The sequence below is a fragment of the Myotis myotis genome, unplaced genomic scaffold (genome assembly GCF_014108235.1).
Source record: "Myotis myotis isolate mMyoMyo1 unplaced genomic scaffold, mMyoMyo1.p scaffold_m19_p_2, whole genome shotgun sequence".
Taxonomy (NCBI): domain Eukaryota; kingdom Metazoa; phylum Chordata; class Mammalia; order Chiroptera; family Vespertilionidae; genus Myotis; species Myotis myotis.
Genome location: NW_023416324.1, coordinates 197,774,771 through 197,793,591, shown reverse-complemented (window position 1 = coordinate 197,793,591; position 18,821 = coordinate 197,774,771). Strand labels below are relative to the sequence as shown.

Sequence of the window (18,821 nt, the reverse complement as noted above, 5' to 3'; positions counted from 1 at the left end):
ATCTCAGCAGGGATCCCCCGCTCGTTCCCACGCTGTGCTCCGGGCCCCCACCCCGCCCGCGCGCCCTCAGCTCCCCCGCCGCCGCCGCCGCCGCCTCCAGCCCCAGTTGCCAGCCTGCAACCCCGTCGCTCGGCACCCAGCCCAGGTGTGCAGATCTGTTTCCAACAGGGACCCGGCGGGATCAAAGGCTCGCGGGGCAGGAAAGCCAGTGGCTGGCGGCGGCCGCGAAAGGGGCGGGAGTGGGCGGGGCCAAGACGGGGGCGGGGCCGAGGCTGAGTCGGGGGCGTAGCCGAAGTCTCAGTTGGCTGCCGAGCTTTGCAGAGCTCCCGCCGCGGCGCCACGGTCCGGTACCCGGGCCACCCACGGGGGCGGTGGGCCCTGCTTGGCCCCCAGCTCTGCAAAGCCCCGAAGGTACATCCACCTAGGAGCCGGGCAGTTCGAGCACGAGGCCAGCAGCGACAGGGGCGGGCGGCGGGATGGCGGCGGCGGGGAGCGTCCGGCGGCGAGTTTCCCAAGAAAGCTGAACTTATCCCAAGTTTCATGTGCATCAGCTTGCACCCGGCGAGTCGGTGGCGAACTCTTTCCGTGCGGGTGGTCTTTGGGCGCGGGAGAGACGAGGCGGTGATTGGATTAATCCGCGTGGGCGCAGCCCGGACCGGATTCTGTCCCGGATCGTGCAGCGTGGAGCGCGCAGTGTTGCCCTAGAAAGGGCGGGTAAGTGACGCGCAGCAGCCGGGCGACCGCCGGCCTCGAAGTGCGCGTCTTTGCGAGGCGTGCCGAGGAGCCTGGAGTCCAAGTTCCATGACTTCTTCCCTCTTTAGGCGAGACTAGCTGGGTGCTGTGCCTCTCGGGGCTCACCCCCAGGCTTCGCGATGGACGGCGAGAGCGAAGTGAATTTTTCCAGCAACAGTTTAACCCCTTCGTGGCGGAGGAGGTCGACCCCTCAGCCGCAGATGCTGGGCCGGAGCAAGCCGAGACCCCAGTCTTACCAGAGCCCGAGCGGGTTGCTGATCACGGATTTCCCGGTGGAGGACCGGGGCCCGCTCCCCGTGGCGCAGACTCCCTCCCAGGTGCCCACCGCTTCGGACGGCAGGACGGTCCAGAGGAGTCCTCTGCTTCTGTGCACCCATCGGAGGCCGGTGACCAATGGGAGGACGGTCTCCCCGGAGTACCGGTCTGTCTCTCCTCGGCTCCGACGCCTGAAGTCACCGCAGACCCCCAAAGGGGCGTTGGGGGGCTCCCCGAAATCCCCAGAGAATGGTACAGTGATTCCGCCCGCGCCGCAGCGGCTGCGCCCCCCACCTTCTCCTAACGCATCCGCCCCCTGCAGCCCAGAGGGAGCCCGGGTCGGACCGACAGCGAGCCCCCTGCCTGCGCCCGCTGCAAACGGGCTCACTTGTCACGTCGACTCCCCAGGCTGCCGTTTGCAATCCGGCCAGACAGCTAAGGACCCTGAGCGGGGACCCTCGCCCCAGAATAGGTCTTTGGAGCAAAAACTCCCCCTCCAAAGGCTGCCTTCTCAGGAGAACGAGCTCCCGGAGACGCCTTCAGTGGTTTTGAGCACAAATAGCCCGGCTGCCCTCAAAGTGGGGAAGCAGCAGATAATTCCCAAGAGCCTGGCCTCAGAAATTAAGATAAGTAAAAGCAGCAGTCAGAATGTGGAGCCCCACAAGAGACTCCTCAAGGTGCGCAGCATGGTGGAGGGCCTGGGGGCGTCGCTGGGCCCCTCGGAGGACGAAGGCGAGGTCGAGAACGACCTGGACAGCCCGGGGTCTCTGCGGAGGGGGTTGCGGTCCACGTCCTATCGCAGGGCGGTGGTCAGTGGCGTGGATTTTGACAGTCCTACCACCTCGAAGAAGAAGAACAGAATGTCTCAGCCGATTCTGAAAGTAGTGATGGAAGACAAGGAGAAGTTTTCCAGCCTTGGAAGGATAAAGGTAAGAGTGGGCATGTCACTCAGTCCAAAGTGAAGGTGTTGGAGATAGGGAGGAGGGACGCCGGGGAGATCAGACATTACTGTTCTCTTTAATCCTGTTGTTTGTTGATGAAGCCTGTGCACATGTATCTCTTGGCCACTGTATGGTTGGCACGCACAGCCCAAGTTCATGCAGCTTTGTGGGAGGACGTGAAACTCCTATCACTGGGTTGGCTTTATAAGCTCAGGCAGAATCTGGGGACGCATGGGGGAAACACACAGCAAATGAGGTATTGGCTGCATGAGTCCTGAAACGCTTTTAATACAGGTAAGCTGCAGAAGGGGGTGGAGAGCAGGGCAGGATTTGCACTCTTGACTTTGGCCAAGCTATCTGGTGCTTATTTAGAGGTGTCAGTCAGTGGCTGCCGATTCATCACAGCTGATGAGGGGAAAAGCTGATTTCCTTTGAGCCTATTGATTATTTTACATTAATTATTTAATTTCTTTGAATGGCACTCACATGCTAAATACCTCAGATAAAATGTGAATTTTTAAAATTTGGTGCCAGAAAACAAAGACACAAAAGGCACAAATAGTATGTCATCTTTGTTGTTACTTGTTTCTGCCAACTTGGCCTTTGGTTGTATTTCATTCCTGTTTTGTGCCCATTTATCCTGGAGTGCATTTAGCAAAAGTTCAGGTTCCAGTGAACTATGTGTTATGGCTCCCTGATAGAGGCCTAAAAGCTGAAATTGGTAAAAAATAAAAATAAAAATTGCCAGGTATGACAGAAAGAAATAGGGAAAACCAGAGAAAGGGATTTTGGAGTGTGCGGTGCATGTGCTGTCTTCTTCAGAGATAAGGTGGACCTGGGCAATCGGGCAGACATTTGTTTTGGGAGCGACATCTATTCTTGATTAATCGGAGAACTGGAACCAGTCTGTATGATTGTCACATATGTAATACACAAGCAAACAGGTGTTATTTTAGATCCTATGGCCTTGGAGAAATTACATAACATTTTATGTTTGTTTTGCACACACCCTCCCGCCCCCCCCCCCCCCCCCCCCCCCCAACTCTGCAAGTATAGCAAAGTTCAATTTAACAGTGATGGTGAGTCATAAATAGTGAAGTGAGCTGAGCCTGCTGGTCATTTGAGGATTCTCAAACTATTTCAACAGGGTGTGAGGGACATTGTACATTTTATTTCACTGTTTTAGTGAATTGTTGGAGTCATAGGAGTGAACCACTCCAGGGATCATCAGCTGTATGCTTTGGGAAATCTAATGCATGTAACAACAAAATAAGTACTTTTTCTTAAATAATTGTATTTTCAATTTGGCTCATTCATATATAGTATGCTTTGCCTTTTCCTTTTTTGCTTTTCTTGTTTTTTAGAAAAAAGTGCTGAAAGGACAAGGACCATTTGATGGGGAAGGTAAGCATTTGATTTTCCAGACTTTTATTGCTGTTTCAATGTGGAATATCAATTATAAGTTCCAACCCAGCTGCAGTAACAAAAACACTTAAGATGAGGAAAATGTGCAACTTCTCAAAATTATACAGCACAAAGCACTTCACTCAGCTAAATTTTCATCTAGTAATACCAGCCGTGAATAAAATCAATAGCTTTCTTTGTAAGCTGATAACTTTGTCAGCCAATGCCCTGGGATTTTGAATTCTTTTCTACTCTGGCTCCATCCCCACCTCCCTTAAGAAAAAAGGAAAAAAGAGTAAGAGCAAGCTCTAGCTCTTTAGTCAAAAATTCTGAGAGTTTGGCATTTAGATCTTAAGTCATTTTTTTCCCTAGGTCATATTTCCTTTGACTTAATATTCTTTCCCCATTTTAGTCTCATTTCTGACTTCCCGTTTCCTTATCAAGTGTCTGTTTGGGGGAAATCTAACTCCTGGCCAACGGAAACATATTCCTAAGCATTTGTAACCCATATAGTATTTTCATTAAGGGTCTCAAAAACAAAAGCAGCTTCAACCCAGGTGTTCAAACCCTAATCAGATTAGTGGGCTTTGTGTAAATAGATGGGTCAAATGTCAGCCAACTGGAAAAGCATGAAAGGAGCAGCAGCCCCAGCTGCAGCCCGTATAGGGCTTGTGGAGGGTGGTAGAGGTGAGGCTAGTTCCCTTCTTTCACGATTTGAAATGCTTAAGATTTCCCCAACCTTTAAAGAATAATGAAGAAGGGTATGCCCCTGTCTAAGTAAATCTAATGTAAAACCACCCAGAGTTATAAAACATATAACCTTGGTGATTATCAATTATTTCCCCATATAAAAATCATTCCCACTGGAGTATTTAAACATGACTGGTTTATAAAAATTTATTCATTGCACCAATCTCAGGAAGCATTCTATAGGGCAGTGATGGCGAACCTTTTGAGCTCGGCGTGTCAGCATTTTGAAAAACCCTAACTTAACTCTGGTGCCGTGTCACATATAGAAAATTTTTGATATTTGCAACCATAGTAAAACAAAGACTTATATTTTTGATATTTATTTTATATATTTAAATGCCATTTAACAAAGAAAAATCAACCAAAAAAATGAGTTCGCGTGTCACAGGTTCGCCATCACTGCTATAGGGTGTCCCAAAATTCACGCAAGAAGTAATTTTGATAGAAAACACAGGTTTATAATTAAAAATTGTAATTTTTTTATTGATTCATAAAGTATACAGTATAGGGTTATGTATGGAATAGCACATCGGGTAAATGGCCTCCACGGCTTTGCTGGCACATATGCAAAGCCGTGGTCTTCATTGGTCTTCATTGTCCCTGCTCCTGGGCCATCATTGGTACTTGGTAATGCTTATCAAATTGAAGGGATTGAAATCAGAGGGCAACAGATATTAGAATCTGATTCAATAAACCAAGTAAAATTAGGCTTTTATTTTTTGTTGTTGTTAATGCTCACGCAAAATTCAAGTCTTGAGTGAATTTTGGGACACCCTATATATGAAGAAGAAACCCAGCTGCAGTGTTGCAGCTGCTTAGGATGAATTCCTCTCCCTGATTTTACCATTGAGGACACGGGAAGCTCTGAGCGGTTTCGTGCCCTCCCTACTGTCACTCAGCCAGTACTGGGACAGAGGTCTGGTCCTCAGTCCAGAGTGCTTCCTCTTGTACCACTTTTTGAACATGAAGTGATCAGAGCATCTACCTAATACCGATTTAGAGAGATGTTCTGCATCTTCTGGAATTTGGCATTGATCTGGGACCTTTGCCTCAAAGGATCAAAAACGTTGAGGTTTTTTTTTTGTCCAAGGACGGATCACCCCCAGAATAGATCACACCCTTCCTTATAGCTAGTTTTACACGGTTTCTGTTTATAAGGAACTGTTTCTGTGCATCCTCTCATCTCTTTTCAAATATGATGACTTAGAAATTCTTTTTCACGTATATGTAGTACTTGAGGAATGCAGTATTCTTACAGTTACTGATTAACAAGAATGTAACCTGGGAAGCGGTGTGATAGAGTGGTGAGAACCTGGGAAGTTGGACCCAGGGGCCTGCGTTCCTCTCCTACTGCTTTACTCATCGTTGGAGTGATAATTGAGCAGGCACCTTAACCTCACCAAGGCTTGAGCTCATCATGTGTAAAATGACGTTAGCAGTTCCGCTACCCGCGTTGTTGTGGGAGTGAACGAGAAGTCATCTCAACAATGCATGCATGTGTTTTGTGCCAACCACTAACTACTTTAAAGGGCACTAGAGGTGGGGGAAACTTAGTCATTACCTTCACAATGTGTTTTACCTATGCAGAGCAATCAGAGACCAGTGCAATCTTGCATAAACCTCGTATTTCTTTATTATAGTCATGTAGAACAGGCAGTAGTTGATGATTAAAGAGGAAGCTGTTTTCTTGCTTCAGTAGATGGAAAGGATTTTCATACTCTGTGTTCCCAAACTAAACTCCTAACCTTCCCTATTAGAGCTAAATCTCTGCTGGTGTTTCCCTCTCCTACCTTCTTGTGTGGGACTTGCAGACCTAGGAAGCACCTGATCACCTCCCTCTTTCCAAGCCCATATACTGGTACCAGTCCACTCCCAGTCCTTTCTTTTTTTAAAAAAATATAGTTTATTAATTTTTCACAGAGAGGAAGGGAGAGGGATAGAGAGTTAGAAACATTGATCAGCTGCCTCCTGCACACCTCCCACTGGGGATGTGCCTGCAACCAAGGTGCATGCCCTTGACCAGAATCGAACCTGGGACCCTTCAGTCTGCAGGCCTATCCACTGAGCCAAACCGGTTAGGGCTCCCAGTCCTTTCTAAGTTGCATAGGCCAAGCTCCGTTATCTTTCATTGACTACTTCAGTAGCATCCTCATTAGTCCCCTAAGTAGTCAGTGTTTTGCTCCTAAAGATCTAATAAAATCTTCCCTTTCAGTGCGTTCCCATGGCAATGAGGACCAAAATACAATCTTTTCTCTTTTTTTTTTGGTGGTGGGCACCCCAACCGGGGATTGAACCTGCAACCTAGGTATGTGCCCCTACGGCAGTGGTTCTCAACCTTCCTAATGCTGCGACCCTTTAATACAGTTCCTCATGTTGTGGTGACCCCCAACCATAAAATTATTTTCGTTGCTACTTCATAACTGTAATGTTGCTACTGTTATGAATCGTAATGTAAATATCTGATATGCAGGATGTATTTAGGCGATCCCTGTGAAAGGGTCGTTCGACTCCCAAAGGGGTCGCGACCCACAGGTTGAGAACCGCTGCCCTACTGGGAATTGAATCCAGGAATTGATCCACAGCCTTTTGGTGTATGGGACGATGCTCCAACCAACTGAGCCACCCAGCCAGGTCTACTTTTTCAAAAGCATTTTAATGGATGCATCATTTAGACTTGCCATCATACAAGCTGTACAGTGTGAAAGAAACTCATTCCTTTGTCCTTAGGATCAAATTCAGTTTTTTAAAATTCCTTGCAAAGCTCTGCTTGGTTTGGACTGTCTGGCTCATCTCCCTACACTCAGCTTGCACCCTTTGTCCTCTAGACACCCACTGAGGCATATTGACCTGCCTTAGTTCTTCTAAGGTACTGTATTTCACTTGCCTCAGGACTTCTGCATATACTGCACTTTTTCCTTTAGCTCTGTGGCATCTCAGCTTTCTGGTCTTAGATTTTCCTCACTGACACCTCTCACCCTCAGACTAGATCACACGCTGCTGACAGTCTTTTCTCAGAGTACCTGTATATAAATCTTTCCGTGTGTTGGTCTGTATTTGTACGAGATCATTGTGTCCTCAATCCTACAGTGACTTGCCTTTCACTTGGAGAAAACACTAAAGTTGTCTTCATGGCATTGAGGCCAGGCCCTATATGGTCTGCCCTTTATTCATCCCCAATCTCCCATCTTCTATACTTTCTCCCTCCCTCATCCTATTCCAGCCACACAGGCCTCCTTGCTGATTGTACATACGGAGTCCTGCTCCCGGGCCTTTGTCCTTGCCATTCCCTCTGATGAAATGTTCTTTCCCCACTAGAATGGTGGCTTGCTTTCTCACCTTTAGTCTTTGCTTAAATGTCACCTTGGGGAGGCCTTCTTAAATTACCCTATTTAAAATCTACATACCTCCCGCATATAACATTCCCTGTCTTTCCTTGTTTTATTTTTCTCCATGACCATTAACAGCACCTGACACATTTTTTTTTAATCCTCACCTGAGGACATGCTCATTGGTTTGAGAAAGAGAGAGAGAAACATCAATGAGAAAGAGAACATTGATTGGTTGCCTTCCATACATGCCCCGACTAAGGATCAAACCCACAACCTAGGTATGTGCCCTCAATGGGAATTGAACCCGCAATCTTTCAGTATACCCATGACACTCCAACCCACTGAGCAGCACTGGCCAGGGCAGCACCTGACATATTTTTAAGTTATTTGTTTATTTATTGTCACTCTCCCTTCACTCTGATGTCAGCTCCATGATGACTGGTACTTTTACATGTTTTGCTCACTGTTGTATCCCCAGTGCCTAGTAATTATTGGCATCTAGTAGACATTTTCTGAATATCAGTTAAACCAATAAATGAATGAGCGACTTTGACGATTTTTCTCATAAAGCTTTTAGCTCATGAGGGCACGAGAAGTGTCTTTTATTTTCTATTTACTCCCAGTCCTTGGCACATTGTGGATGTACATACAGTAAATGGTTGTTAAGCAGATAAATGAATGTTGATGGACCTTGAAGGGAAGGTAGGGTGTGGATTCAATTGAACCTAAAAATCCGTTTAACAGGTATGACTATCCTTCGTGGGTAGTGTGGGATAGACATGGGAATTTTGCTTTAGTTGGCATTTCATGTAAGGGCCCCTCCCTTTTCCCTATGAATGGATTTGGGACAGGGCTGTGTGAGTGAGAAAATCACTTTTTAAATCCGTTTGTCTCTTCATCGTTTATTAAACTGGAGACTCAACATTGTATAAATATAGATGTTTGTTTAGAACAGGTAGCATCATGATGGGGTCAATTAGTGACACGTTGGGTTGGCTTTTCTTGCAGAAAATGCTGTCCTGTACCAGAACTACAAAGAAAAGGCCCTTGACATTGACTCTGATGAAGAGTCTGAGCCCAGAGAACAGAAGTCGGAGGAAAAAATTGTGATCCAGCACAAGCCACTCCGGTCCACGTGGAGCCAGCTCTCTGCTGTGAGTGTTTGCCTTCTTTTCTGTCTGCAGAGGGGGAAACACCAAGCTGTGTAAATTTGGCGGGAATGTAGTTTTACATTTTTCTGCCAATAGTCCTGTAACTCTAAGGAGTAAGACTCTTCTTTGACTGCGCAGTGTTTCTTGAACCTCTCAGGCACATGTGACAATATGAACTTTGACACTACTGATTAGGAAAATTAGGTTTTGATAACGTGCCTCGAGACTGATGTACTATGAACTCTGGAAATTCTTCCTATTCAGTATCTCTTCTCATTTGTTTTATATAGTGTATATGTAATGGTAAGTTAATCTATCCTGAACTTGATTATGATTATGGCTGCATATACACATGTGTGTATGTATGTATACTAGTATTTCTCTGTGCACAACAGGGAGCTTAGAGTGCTTCCCGGGAAATCTCATTTGATGTAGACACATTTGTATTTTTTTGAAGTTGATTAATGAATGGCGTTCTCTTCCATCTCTCTCGGTGCATCTTTTGTGTGGGAGTGTCTCCGCACTGACTTTTGTCTGGCTGAGTAATTTCTCCTCTTTGCATCAGACATCTTTTGTTTTCAGCCATCATTTCTATCCCTCTTGGCTTAACAGATGTCACAGTGTGATGCTTCCTTTACTTGCTATGGGCACAGCCACTGTGGGCATCTGATGCATTACCGAGTAGAAAGGAATTCCCATGGTTGGCTTGGGTGTTGGGAGCGTTGCATCAAGAAACAAGCCAGCACACCTCTGTGAGTCCTTAGGCAATATGAGAGCAGAGGTGAGTTTTCAGCAGAAATGAGTGTTGTTCAGAGTCGGGGATCTCATCTATTCAGGGAACCTAGCAACATAAGAAAAGGAGCTGTGTACGTTGGTTGGTGCTCAGAAGCAAGACCGTGGAGATGGGTGTATGTTGATGGTGAAGATATCCTCTGGTTCGGGCTCTTCCTCCCCTCTGCCAGCCTGTGTTGGAATTCGGAGTTCTAGAAACCAAGCTCTTTCTCCTTGTCCCTCTTCCACCCTTGAATTTGGTTCTAAGGAGAATCCACTCAGTTCTACTGCCTCCTAGGCATGGCACCCTGAGTATTAAGTCACAGATTAAAATACCTGCAGGGCCAGGACAAGTAGTGTGAACAGTGATGCTGGTGTGTGTGGGGATGGGGAGTGTGGGGACTGTCGTGAACCTTTTATGAGCATTATTCTAATTCAAGTTTTAAAAACAATATGTGTACCCAACAAAATATCTATGGGCCTGACTTGGCTTCTATACTAATAGTTTGTAACTTCTGTGATGCTTGCATGTGGTGAAGTGGTAATGCCTATTCACAGAACTGACATATTGGTGGCTTTATACGCTAATCTAATGATATATATCTCAAAGCAAATACTTGGAAAAAACTGGGGACAAGGCCCAATGAGGCTTGGGTGGCATTAAATGGCTGTCATTCCGTCATTGGTATGGATCATTTGGCAGAGAATCCTCAAGAATAATCCTGTGGATTTTTTCAGTTCTCTCTCTGTGGCAGCATCTGTGTTTGTTAGCACAGGCCTAAATCCTGCTGTTTTTCTCTGGACCCTTAACAGAATGTGCCACTTACGCTTTGATCCAACGTAACTTTAGTGCTGAAACTCAGGCTGCCATACTTACGACGCCTCCTGCAGTTTGGTTTTCATTTAGATTCGCAAGTGCACGTTCAAATACTACTACATATCCTTCAGTATAACTTCAAATATGGGAATGCGTTTTATTTGGCAAAAGATAAATGTAGGGATGTGCTTTTTGTTAGCAAGATTTATATCAAAAGACTATGGGTGATAAAATGTAAAACTACAAAGTGAGTTCTAACTTTAGTGTGTGTTATCTTGCATTCGAGTGTTCCCAGGAGGCTTATGTGTATTTATTGTGTTGCTTGGCAATTACACTTAATCAAAGGAGGGTGACTGGACTTTAACACCCATTGCTTAGGCACCAGCCTGCATTTTCTTAGTGCCTTCTGTGTCTCCTTTTCACATTTAAAATGTTTTACTTCAATTTTTGTATTATAAAGTACTTCAGATGTGCAGAAAATTTTAAAAATATATGTCTGTGTAATAGATTTCTAGGTACCCATCACCCAGATTGAACAGATGTTGACGTTTAAACCTACTTACTTCAGGCCTCTTATTTTTTAGGCAGATTCATTTACCCATCCTCCCTTCCAGCCCTTTTCTTCCTTCTGCTGCTCCAGGGGTAATCACTGTCCTGAAGTTGTCTTCTGTCCCTACCACATGGTTTTCTGTCCACCCAAAAGATGCAAGCAGCTCTGGCTTTTAGGAAAGTAGATTATTTAACAGCAAAAAGCTGTGATTACTTTTAAAGCAGCCTAGCAGTTGATTTGTTGAAGCTGCATTTAGGACCCTAAAGAGAGGAGGCTTCATGAATCATGAACAATGTCAGGCTGTTTTCAATAAGAATGAAGACCTCCATTTCTCTGTCTGACCTCATGCCCTGGTTCCTCCTTATAAAGGGGTTGCAGTGTCTGGGACAGGTCTTGGAAAAAGTTTGCTTTTTATATATTTTTGCACCATCTTTCCATGCTTAACTTTTTTCTTAACTTATTTTTTTATCCTCACTCAAGGACATGTTTTTATTGATGTTAGAGAGGCAGGAGGACAGAGAGGGAGGGGAGGGGTAGGGAGGAAGAAAGGAACATTGACATGAGAGAGAAACATTAATTGGTTGCCTCCCATATGTACCCTGACCAGGGATCGAACCTGCAACCTAGGTATGTCTTTTGAGCAAGAACAGAAACTACAATCTTTAATCTTTTCTTCTATGGAACACTCCAACCAACTGAGTCGCCAGGTCTCCATACTTAACTTTCAATATACTAAGTTAGTAGGGTAGTCCCCATCCAGTCTTGCGTATATCACTAACAAAAAACTCTTCTTGGGGTAAGGCCTTGATTCCAGGAAGAGTAGGACAGTGGCTTTTTTTGGCAAAGGGTTAGGTCTCATATTTGGCATCTGCCTTGACTTTCTACTTGGGAGGGGGTGTATGTGTATGAGTATTGCTGCTGATTGTTTTATTTTTTAAAGTCTCTTGTCTTTGTTGCAAACACCTGCCTGCCTCTTGGGATGAAACTTTTCTTATCAGTTGCTTGCAAGAGGAATCCTGTATGCAAAAGGCTCCTTAGAAGTGCAGCCACTGGGAGTCATTCATGGTCGTTGCATAAGGCCCTTAAGCCTTCAGCCCGAAATGCCAGTTGTCTTAGTGTGTTCGCTCATGATATGTCTCCTTTAGTTTTATTGGACAACCACACAGGTGACAGGTGGCTCTCCACCTACAGCTTTGGCAACAGGTTTAACTGGAGTGTTGTGGTCATCTAGGAACAAGGGAGAACAGAGAGGCATTTAATGGGATCTCAGTGGAATAATGGAAGTTTAGGCTGCCATGAACTTCTCTAACCAGATTAAAGTGAGTTAACGTGAATGCATTTAGCAGCGGTGGCTCTGCCAGCAGGTTCTTCAGGTAGAGTTGGGCTGTTCTCTTATAGTCAGGAATAAGACCTGGGCTCCTAATTCCATAGGGGGACAGGCTTCCTCTTCCTTCCCTTGATTGTCAGCGTCTATAAATCTATTCTTAAGTGGAAATACTTAAGTGGATTTCAACAGTCAAGGGAGTAAAACTTTGTGCTGCTCTTCAGGTTTTGGGAAACACTAACACTATGAGAAATAATTTACACGATCATGGTGTTTGGTTGGTCACACGTGAAAAGGACTTGAAGTTTTGAACTTGAAAAGGTTTTCTCGATCTTTAGAGATCTGTGCTCAGCGATGAAGAACCTGCCATCCACAGGTGAATGGCCCAGCGCCTCACCTTAAACGGCCGTGGGAATAGAAGCCAAGAGTTCCTGGATCTCTGAGAAAAGCTTGTGAATTTGAAGAAAAATATTGATTGTTTTCTGTCTGGGATGGAACACAAAATCCCTGTTATAGTCAGTGCCAGGCAGCTGAGACCTGAATGCAAAGTGAGCTTCTGGTTTTCCAAGTTCACCCTTTAATGGGATCCTGGAAGCACTTAAGTATTACAGAAAGGAAACGATAGATTTTGACCGAAGTCTTTTTGCTTTTCATCATAACTCACCCCACCCCCCAAACCACCCCCCCCCCCCGGGGCTCCCGTCCTGCACTGCGCAAGCACTAAAACATGACAGTTGCCAAACGGGTGTTTGTTTTGTTAGGTTCAGTGACAGCAGCAAAGCCACACTCGCCAGCCGTACCCTGACCCCATTGATTTGCCATGGGGTGTGTTTGTCTAATTTCCATCACCTTGACATCCCAGGTGCTTTTGAAAAGGGTGTTCAGGCTCCAGAGGCAAAAACAAGCACCCGGGCAAACTGTGCACTGAATTCAACACCTAATATAGTCATCTCCACTGTACTCTGCATTTGTGCTTGCTGACAGGTGGCTCTATCAGTAACCTTAAAGCACTTTGAGTATTTCTTCAGTTTGCTTCAAACTTTCAAGCTCTTTATTCAGAAACTGGTTTTTCTGTTTTCATCGAAGTATTTCTTCAGCTGTGCTTGCTTAGCGTGGCTCCCGGTGTAATGAGAAATCTAGAATGAGGACGGGAGTCTCATGGGTGCCGGGCACAGCTCTTAGGGCACAGAGTTTGCCTCTGGGCAACTTCCCGAACTGCTGAACGAGAAAGGATGATTTGAAAAGTGGCAATTTTATTATAATATAGTTTCACTCAGTTGACAATATAACAGACACATTAGAGTCTTAGCAGCTCGACTGATGGGACTTATTCTTTTAGAATTTATACTGTTTAGTTGAAAGACATACTTTTTCTCCTAAAAATCAGAGCTCAACAGGTGTAGTAAACCTATATATTATTTTCTTTGCAGAAATGCTTTATGCATTTAGAGGTTATATAAAGTTTCGTTCCTTTTCTTACGTTTCTTGTCTCAAATAATTTGCAGTCGCTCAGTGACGTGCTGCTTAAGATAATCTCTTGAGTCATATCATTTTCCATTTGTGTTTTTGCAAGATAGCAGTCTCATAAAATCACTTTTTACCTTAGATGGTGATTAATGCTTTTTACCACATTTATCCTTTGTGTTTAAAAAGATAGAGAAACATTCTCATTTTTCAAGTCTGGCTTACTTATAGGAACTCACAGTGTAAACGGCCAGGGCTTTAGACACATACTCGGTCCACACTTTTAAGTAGAACAGCAGAACTCCTGGGATGTTTGCATTTTTATAAGCAGAAAAGTGGTTCATGTGCCTAGACCCAAGACCCTGGGCAGAGATCCTATTCCAGCCACAAGGGCTGGAGCTGGGAGCCTGCTTAGCCTGGGCCCAGAGACTGGGCTCACTAGTATATGTTTTTGCACAATTAGATTATAGTGTTCTCTTAACATCTTCGAAAACAAATTTTGACTTATGTGAGAATACATAATACATTCTCCATGTGAAAAGGAATTTAAGCATTTCAGATAAGACTAAAGTCTTTTTGATAGCGTATCTGCCATGTTAATCCTTTTCCCTCCTCTGTAGGTAACACTGTTCTCAATTTGGTAACAGCCTCATCCAAATCCACGTGTATATTCATTTAAAGAAAAAAGTAAGCATTGTGTGTTTTACATAAATAATACGCTTTATAGATTTTATAACGTGCTTTTTCTCTGAACGATGAGGCTTACAAACCAATCTATGGCTAGCCATGATCTCCAGTGTTCTTTGTTACTGCTGTGTTCTTCTATAGGATGGATAGGCCTTCTGTCATCTTTCCTTGGGTGGTGGTGATGGGGTTATACATGCTTTGAGAATCTAATAAAAGCTATGAGCCCTGCACCTTCTCTTTAGAAAAATGCACACACAAGTATACGTGTAACTATTTGTTTATTATTTTTGTTTCTTCGTTTCACGTTGAGGGCAGCTTTTTTTCATGACTATCTCCAAGTACTGGGAGCACCTCACTGTTGCTGTGTGTGTACTGAGTGCAGCTTTTGTGTTGTCCATATTGTTCAGAAGTGTTTCTCTTTCTGAACTTTAGCACTGTTGGAACTTGAACTGTATGACCCCGTCTGAACAATATACATAGGTTGAGGAAAAAACCACTCTGGTTGGAGCTGAGTAATTAAGGAACAATTGAGTGGTAGCTATGCCAATATTTATGTTATTGATTCCCCGGAGAGAACAATGGGATGTGAAAAGGTGGAGGTGTGTGCACCAGGCCCTGAGGCAAGGCAGAGAGCTGAGGACGCAGGTGCTCCAAGAAAGTGGGAGGTGATGAGCACAGGGACATTTAATTTTGGTTGGCATAACTACAGAAGGAGCATTTCAGCCAGGAATCCAGCCAGGGGACCTAGACAAAGAGGGTCTTATTATTTCATTGAGCAGAAAACGAATGAGAGAGATTCCTTCATTCACCTAGTGTTTGTGGAGAGCCTGCTCTACACCAGGCCCTGTCCTAGACACTGGTGATGGCGCAAAGACTCCACCTTGCTCTCATGTCCTTACAGACATCCTGCAGAGCAAGACAGACATCAGACAATAAAGGCAGAATTGCAGCTGTGCTAATGCCCCGAAGGACATGTTTGTGCTGCTCTGAGAGCCTTTTGGGGAGGGCACCTGTCTGGGCAAGGTGCTGTCCGTCAAGGGAAGGTGACAAAGGAGGCGACAGGAGTGCCCAGATAGGTGTCTGGGCAAGATTGGGGCGGGGGGAGGAGGGGGAAGGCAGGGTGGAGGAGTCCCAGGCAGAGAGAACATCATGTACGTGGGTCCTTGGGGTGATGGTAGGTAAGAGGAGTTAGAATGAAGTCAGTGCAGTTGGAGCTTCTTGAGCTACATCGTGGGCCCCTCCTCCTTCCTCTGATCTCTAATGTTGGAGGGTCCCGGGCTCCGTCCTGGGGCCTCTTCTCTTGTCTGCACTCACTTGGTGATCTCATCCAATCTTGTGGCTTTAACTACATCATGTGCTCTGATGACGTCCAAGTTTCTTTCTCTAGAACTTCAGGTGAGGATATCCAGCTTCTTTTCTGGTATCTAATAGGCATCTCAAAGTGAGCCTGTCCCAAAAATGTACTTCTGATCACGCCCTTCTCTCCCACCCAAACCCGCTTCTTCCTCAATGGCCTCTATTTCTTCTCAACAAATAGCTTTATTTCTCCAGTTGCAGAGGTCAAAAACCTTGGAGCCATTCCTCACTCTCCTCTTTCTCCCATAACCTACTTTCAATTAGGTGCAAAGCCTGCTGCCTTTACCTTCAGAACAGAGCTACGCTCTGCACTGCCTCCCTGTCCAATGCAGAGGTGGACTACCTGGTTGCTTCCCTTCTCAACCACCTGTGTCTGCCTGTGTCCCTTAAGGTCACTTCTCCAAGTAGCACCTATATAATTACATTGTTGATTTGTGCCCTGTTAAAATGTACTGAGATACTGTCTCTTTGTTCTGAACCCTCAAGTGATTTCTCCTCCACGCAGGGTAAAGTCTTATTGCGGCCCGGGGGAGTGGGGGCTGTGTGATCTGGCTCCTGGTTGTCTTTCTGGACTCATCTCCTGCTTTTTTGCCTTGCTTATTGCTAGTCACACTGTTGCCCCTCAGATACAAGCTGTACTCTGCCTCAGGCCCTTTGCACTGGCTGTCTGCTCAGTTTACAGTAGCTCTCCTTCTAGGCAGCCACATGGCTCTCTCCCTAACACCCCTCTCCCCCAACATGTCCCATTCTCTCTGTGTCACTTACCCCTCCTACATACTATGGGATTTACTTTTTGTTGTTAATTGTACATCTACTCCCACTGGAATAAAAGCCGCAGTAAATATTTGATGAATTTACAAATGAATGTATGAACGAATAAATGCGAAAACCTAATCCCATAAGTGAAAATAACAGAAAGGTACTCACATTGAAAGCAGCCAGGAAGTTAACATTTGTGGACTGTTTTTAATTTTTATTTCAAAAAAAAAGTTCTTGATGGTTGTTTGGCCACGTCCAGGATTTAATAGATGTCTTTGAAACATCAGGGAACTGGCATCTTCATAGTTTAGAACTATGTTAGCGCATCGTAGGTATTTGCATACCTATGAAATCACTTTAAATGATAGCCTCTATCCCCACTTGGGGTTTCTTTTGGGGACTTGGCTGGGCACATTCTGTAGGAATACAAGGTAATTAGGTAAAAGGAGAGAAGACCCAGTTAACTTTGAGAGGTTCTGAGTAACTGTGGGGGAAGGCTCTTTACTATTGAGCTTTGGATTGTAGAAATCATCTGTCCGATTCTTCCATTTGTCTTTCTGACCTTCAGCTGTCCCCCCATGGCGTCTTGTCCCTTGGTCCAATGATGGTACCGTTTCTCAGGGCCACATCCACACAGTGGTTAGTTTGCATAATGACAGGAAAAGTCACTACCTTCAAAATGACTGTTGAATTTTTAAATATGGAACTAATGCTTAAAAATTTGTTTCTCAAATTTTGTTGATTTATCCCGACTATATATACTAGTAAGTATACTAGTAAGCTGTTGATTTTCTACGTGCTTAGTCTGTACTCTAATGTCTTCAGGTGATTAAGGTATTTATTATTTGTGTACCTGTTATTGGAGGAGATTAGGACTATAGAGCCAGTGGACAGCTTCTGCAGAAGGAAGTGTTGTTGCCAGTGAAAGGAAATTGCAGATTATTTTCCCCTTTGGTGTAGGAGATAAACTCTGCCACCCCGCCAACTGCAATAACACAAAAATTGGAGCAGTTCCCGTGTTGGGTGGCAGGAAACCCCGCTTCTGGTAGTGATGTACAAAGGAGTAGGGTTGTTGTCTGCTCAGCTGAGCAACAGGGAGCCCTGCTCGCCACCTGGGTTCGAGATCTCCGTGTGAGCAGGCAGGCCAGTGGCTGACTTGCAGGAGAGCTATAGCTCTGGGACCTGCCATTGGGGCATCCTTATATTAATTAAACAAGTTGTTAAATGTAGTTAAATGATTGGCCAGGTATTTGCAGAGGCCTCACTGTGTACCAGTGAACGTATTCGATTCTTTCACTGCAGTTTATATAGTCCTCGTGACAAGACCACGAGGGCAAGTACTGTTTCGCTACGTACCTTAGTACTTTATATCCAGGCAGCTGAGATTCTGAGATGTTAAATATGGCTACTTGCTTACTGTATTTATAAGGGTCTTGATATTATTACCTGGGAGAGCAGGAACCATATTTCCATGTGATGATTGGCCAGTGTTGTGACTCAGTGACCATCTGCCTATTGGCTCTCTTCCCATGAATTGGCTTATTTTTCCTCTTTACTATGTCTGTCTTTTCTCCTGAAGGCTCCTGCAGGCTTGGAGTTTCTGAGTCCTCCTAACTTAGACTTGAGTCCACTCCTACTCCACCTCTCGCTGTCCTTTCAGCTTCCATATACAATGAGCCAATTTAGTTTCTTGAGAGCCATATTGGATCATATTGGCTCAGCCACTTTCCCTCTGATGATAGGTCACTTCCTTGTCATTCGGCCAGGTGCCTAACTAGCTCTGTTCCAATCAGCTTTGGCCTCCATGATGCATTGTGGTGTGAAATGTGGTCACTTTGGGCTGCTTCTTTCGCAGAGAACAGCTTTTTTTTTGCAGGTGTCTGTGAGAGCATTAAGTGACAAGACTGATGTATCTTGTATAAATTTACACACGGAGGAGTTGACATGGCAACCATGTTCCATATCAGTGACCTAACATAATGCGAAATACATTTTACCTTGTAACCCGGTATGTGTGTTTGTGTGTGTGCATGTGTGCAGGAGTGTGTGTGTGCGTGCGTCTGTGTGTGTACCTCGAACAAAAGTTTGACAAAGCAGAAGTTACCTTTAATGTATGCAGTACACTATGGTATTTTCTGTTTTATCCTTCCTGTTTTGTTACATTTAAAGAGATGAAGATCAGAGATTTATGGACTTGATCTTGCCATTTACTAAGAGCTTAGAACTTGTAATGTGAAAAACACTGGTCTCTGACTCCAGAATGCATCACTGAATTATAGGGGGCAAACAAAACAAGCCTAAAACCAAGACCTGTACTGCAGGATTTTAGAAGCTGGTTTGGAGGACAATAGAAATGAAATGTCTAAATGATATTTTTGAAAGAATATAGGACAGAATGTCAAAATGAATGACACAGACATCAGAAAACATGCCGAACCGGTTTGGCTCAGTGGATAGAGCGTCGGCCTGCGGACTGAAGGGTCCCAGGTTCGATTCCGGTCAAGGGCATG

The 18,821-nt window shown here is 44.9% G+C and overlaps 1 protein-coding gene across 7 annotated transcripts in view; it reads left to right on the top strand.

The window, feature by feature from the left end:
* The first annotated feature begins 324 nt into the window (after nucleotides 1-324).
* The window catches only part of ARHGEF26 (Rho guanine nucleotide exchange factor 26), a 112,128-nt gene continuing 93,631 nt past the window's right edge, over nucleotides 325-18,821 (top strand). For 4 of the 7 annotated variants that reach the window (XM_036348804.1, XM_036348802.1, XM_036348801.1 and 1 more), the window contains exons 1-3: nucleotides 326-1,937; nucleotides 3,314-3,353; nucleotides 8,441-8,586. In XM_036348804.1, the coding sequence (XP_036204697.1) occupies nucleotides 873-1,937; nucleotides 3,314-3,353; nucleotides 8,441-8,586 (1,251 nt within the window). In that variant the 5' untranslated portion in view covers nucleotides 326-872. Of the gene's footprint in view, nucleotides 1,938-3,313; nucleotides 3,354-8,440; nucleotides 8,587-18,821 lie in introns of all 7 variants that reach the window. The other 3 variants (XR_004973964.1, XM_036348807.1, XM_036348803.1) reach the window with 2 other exon arrangements.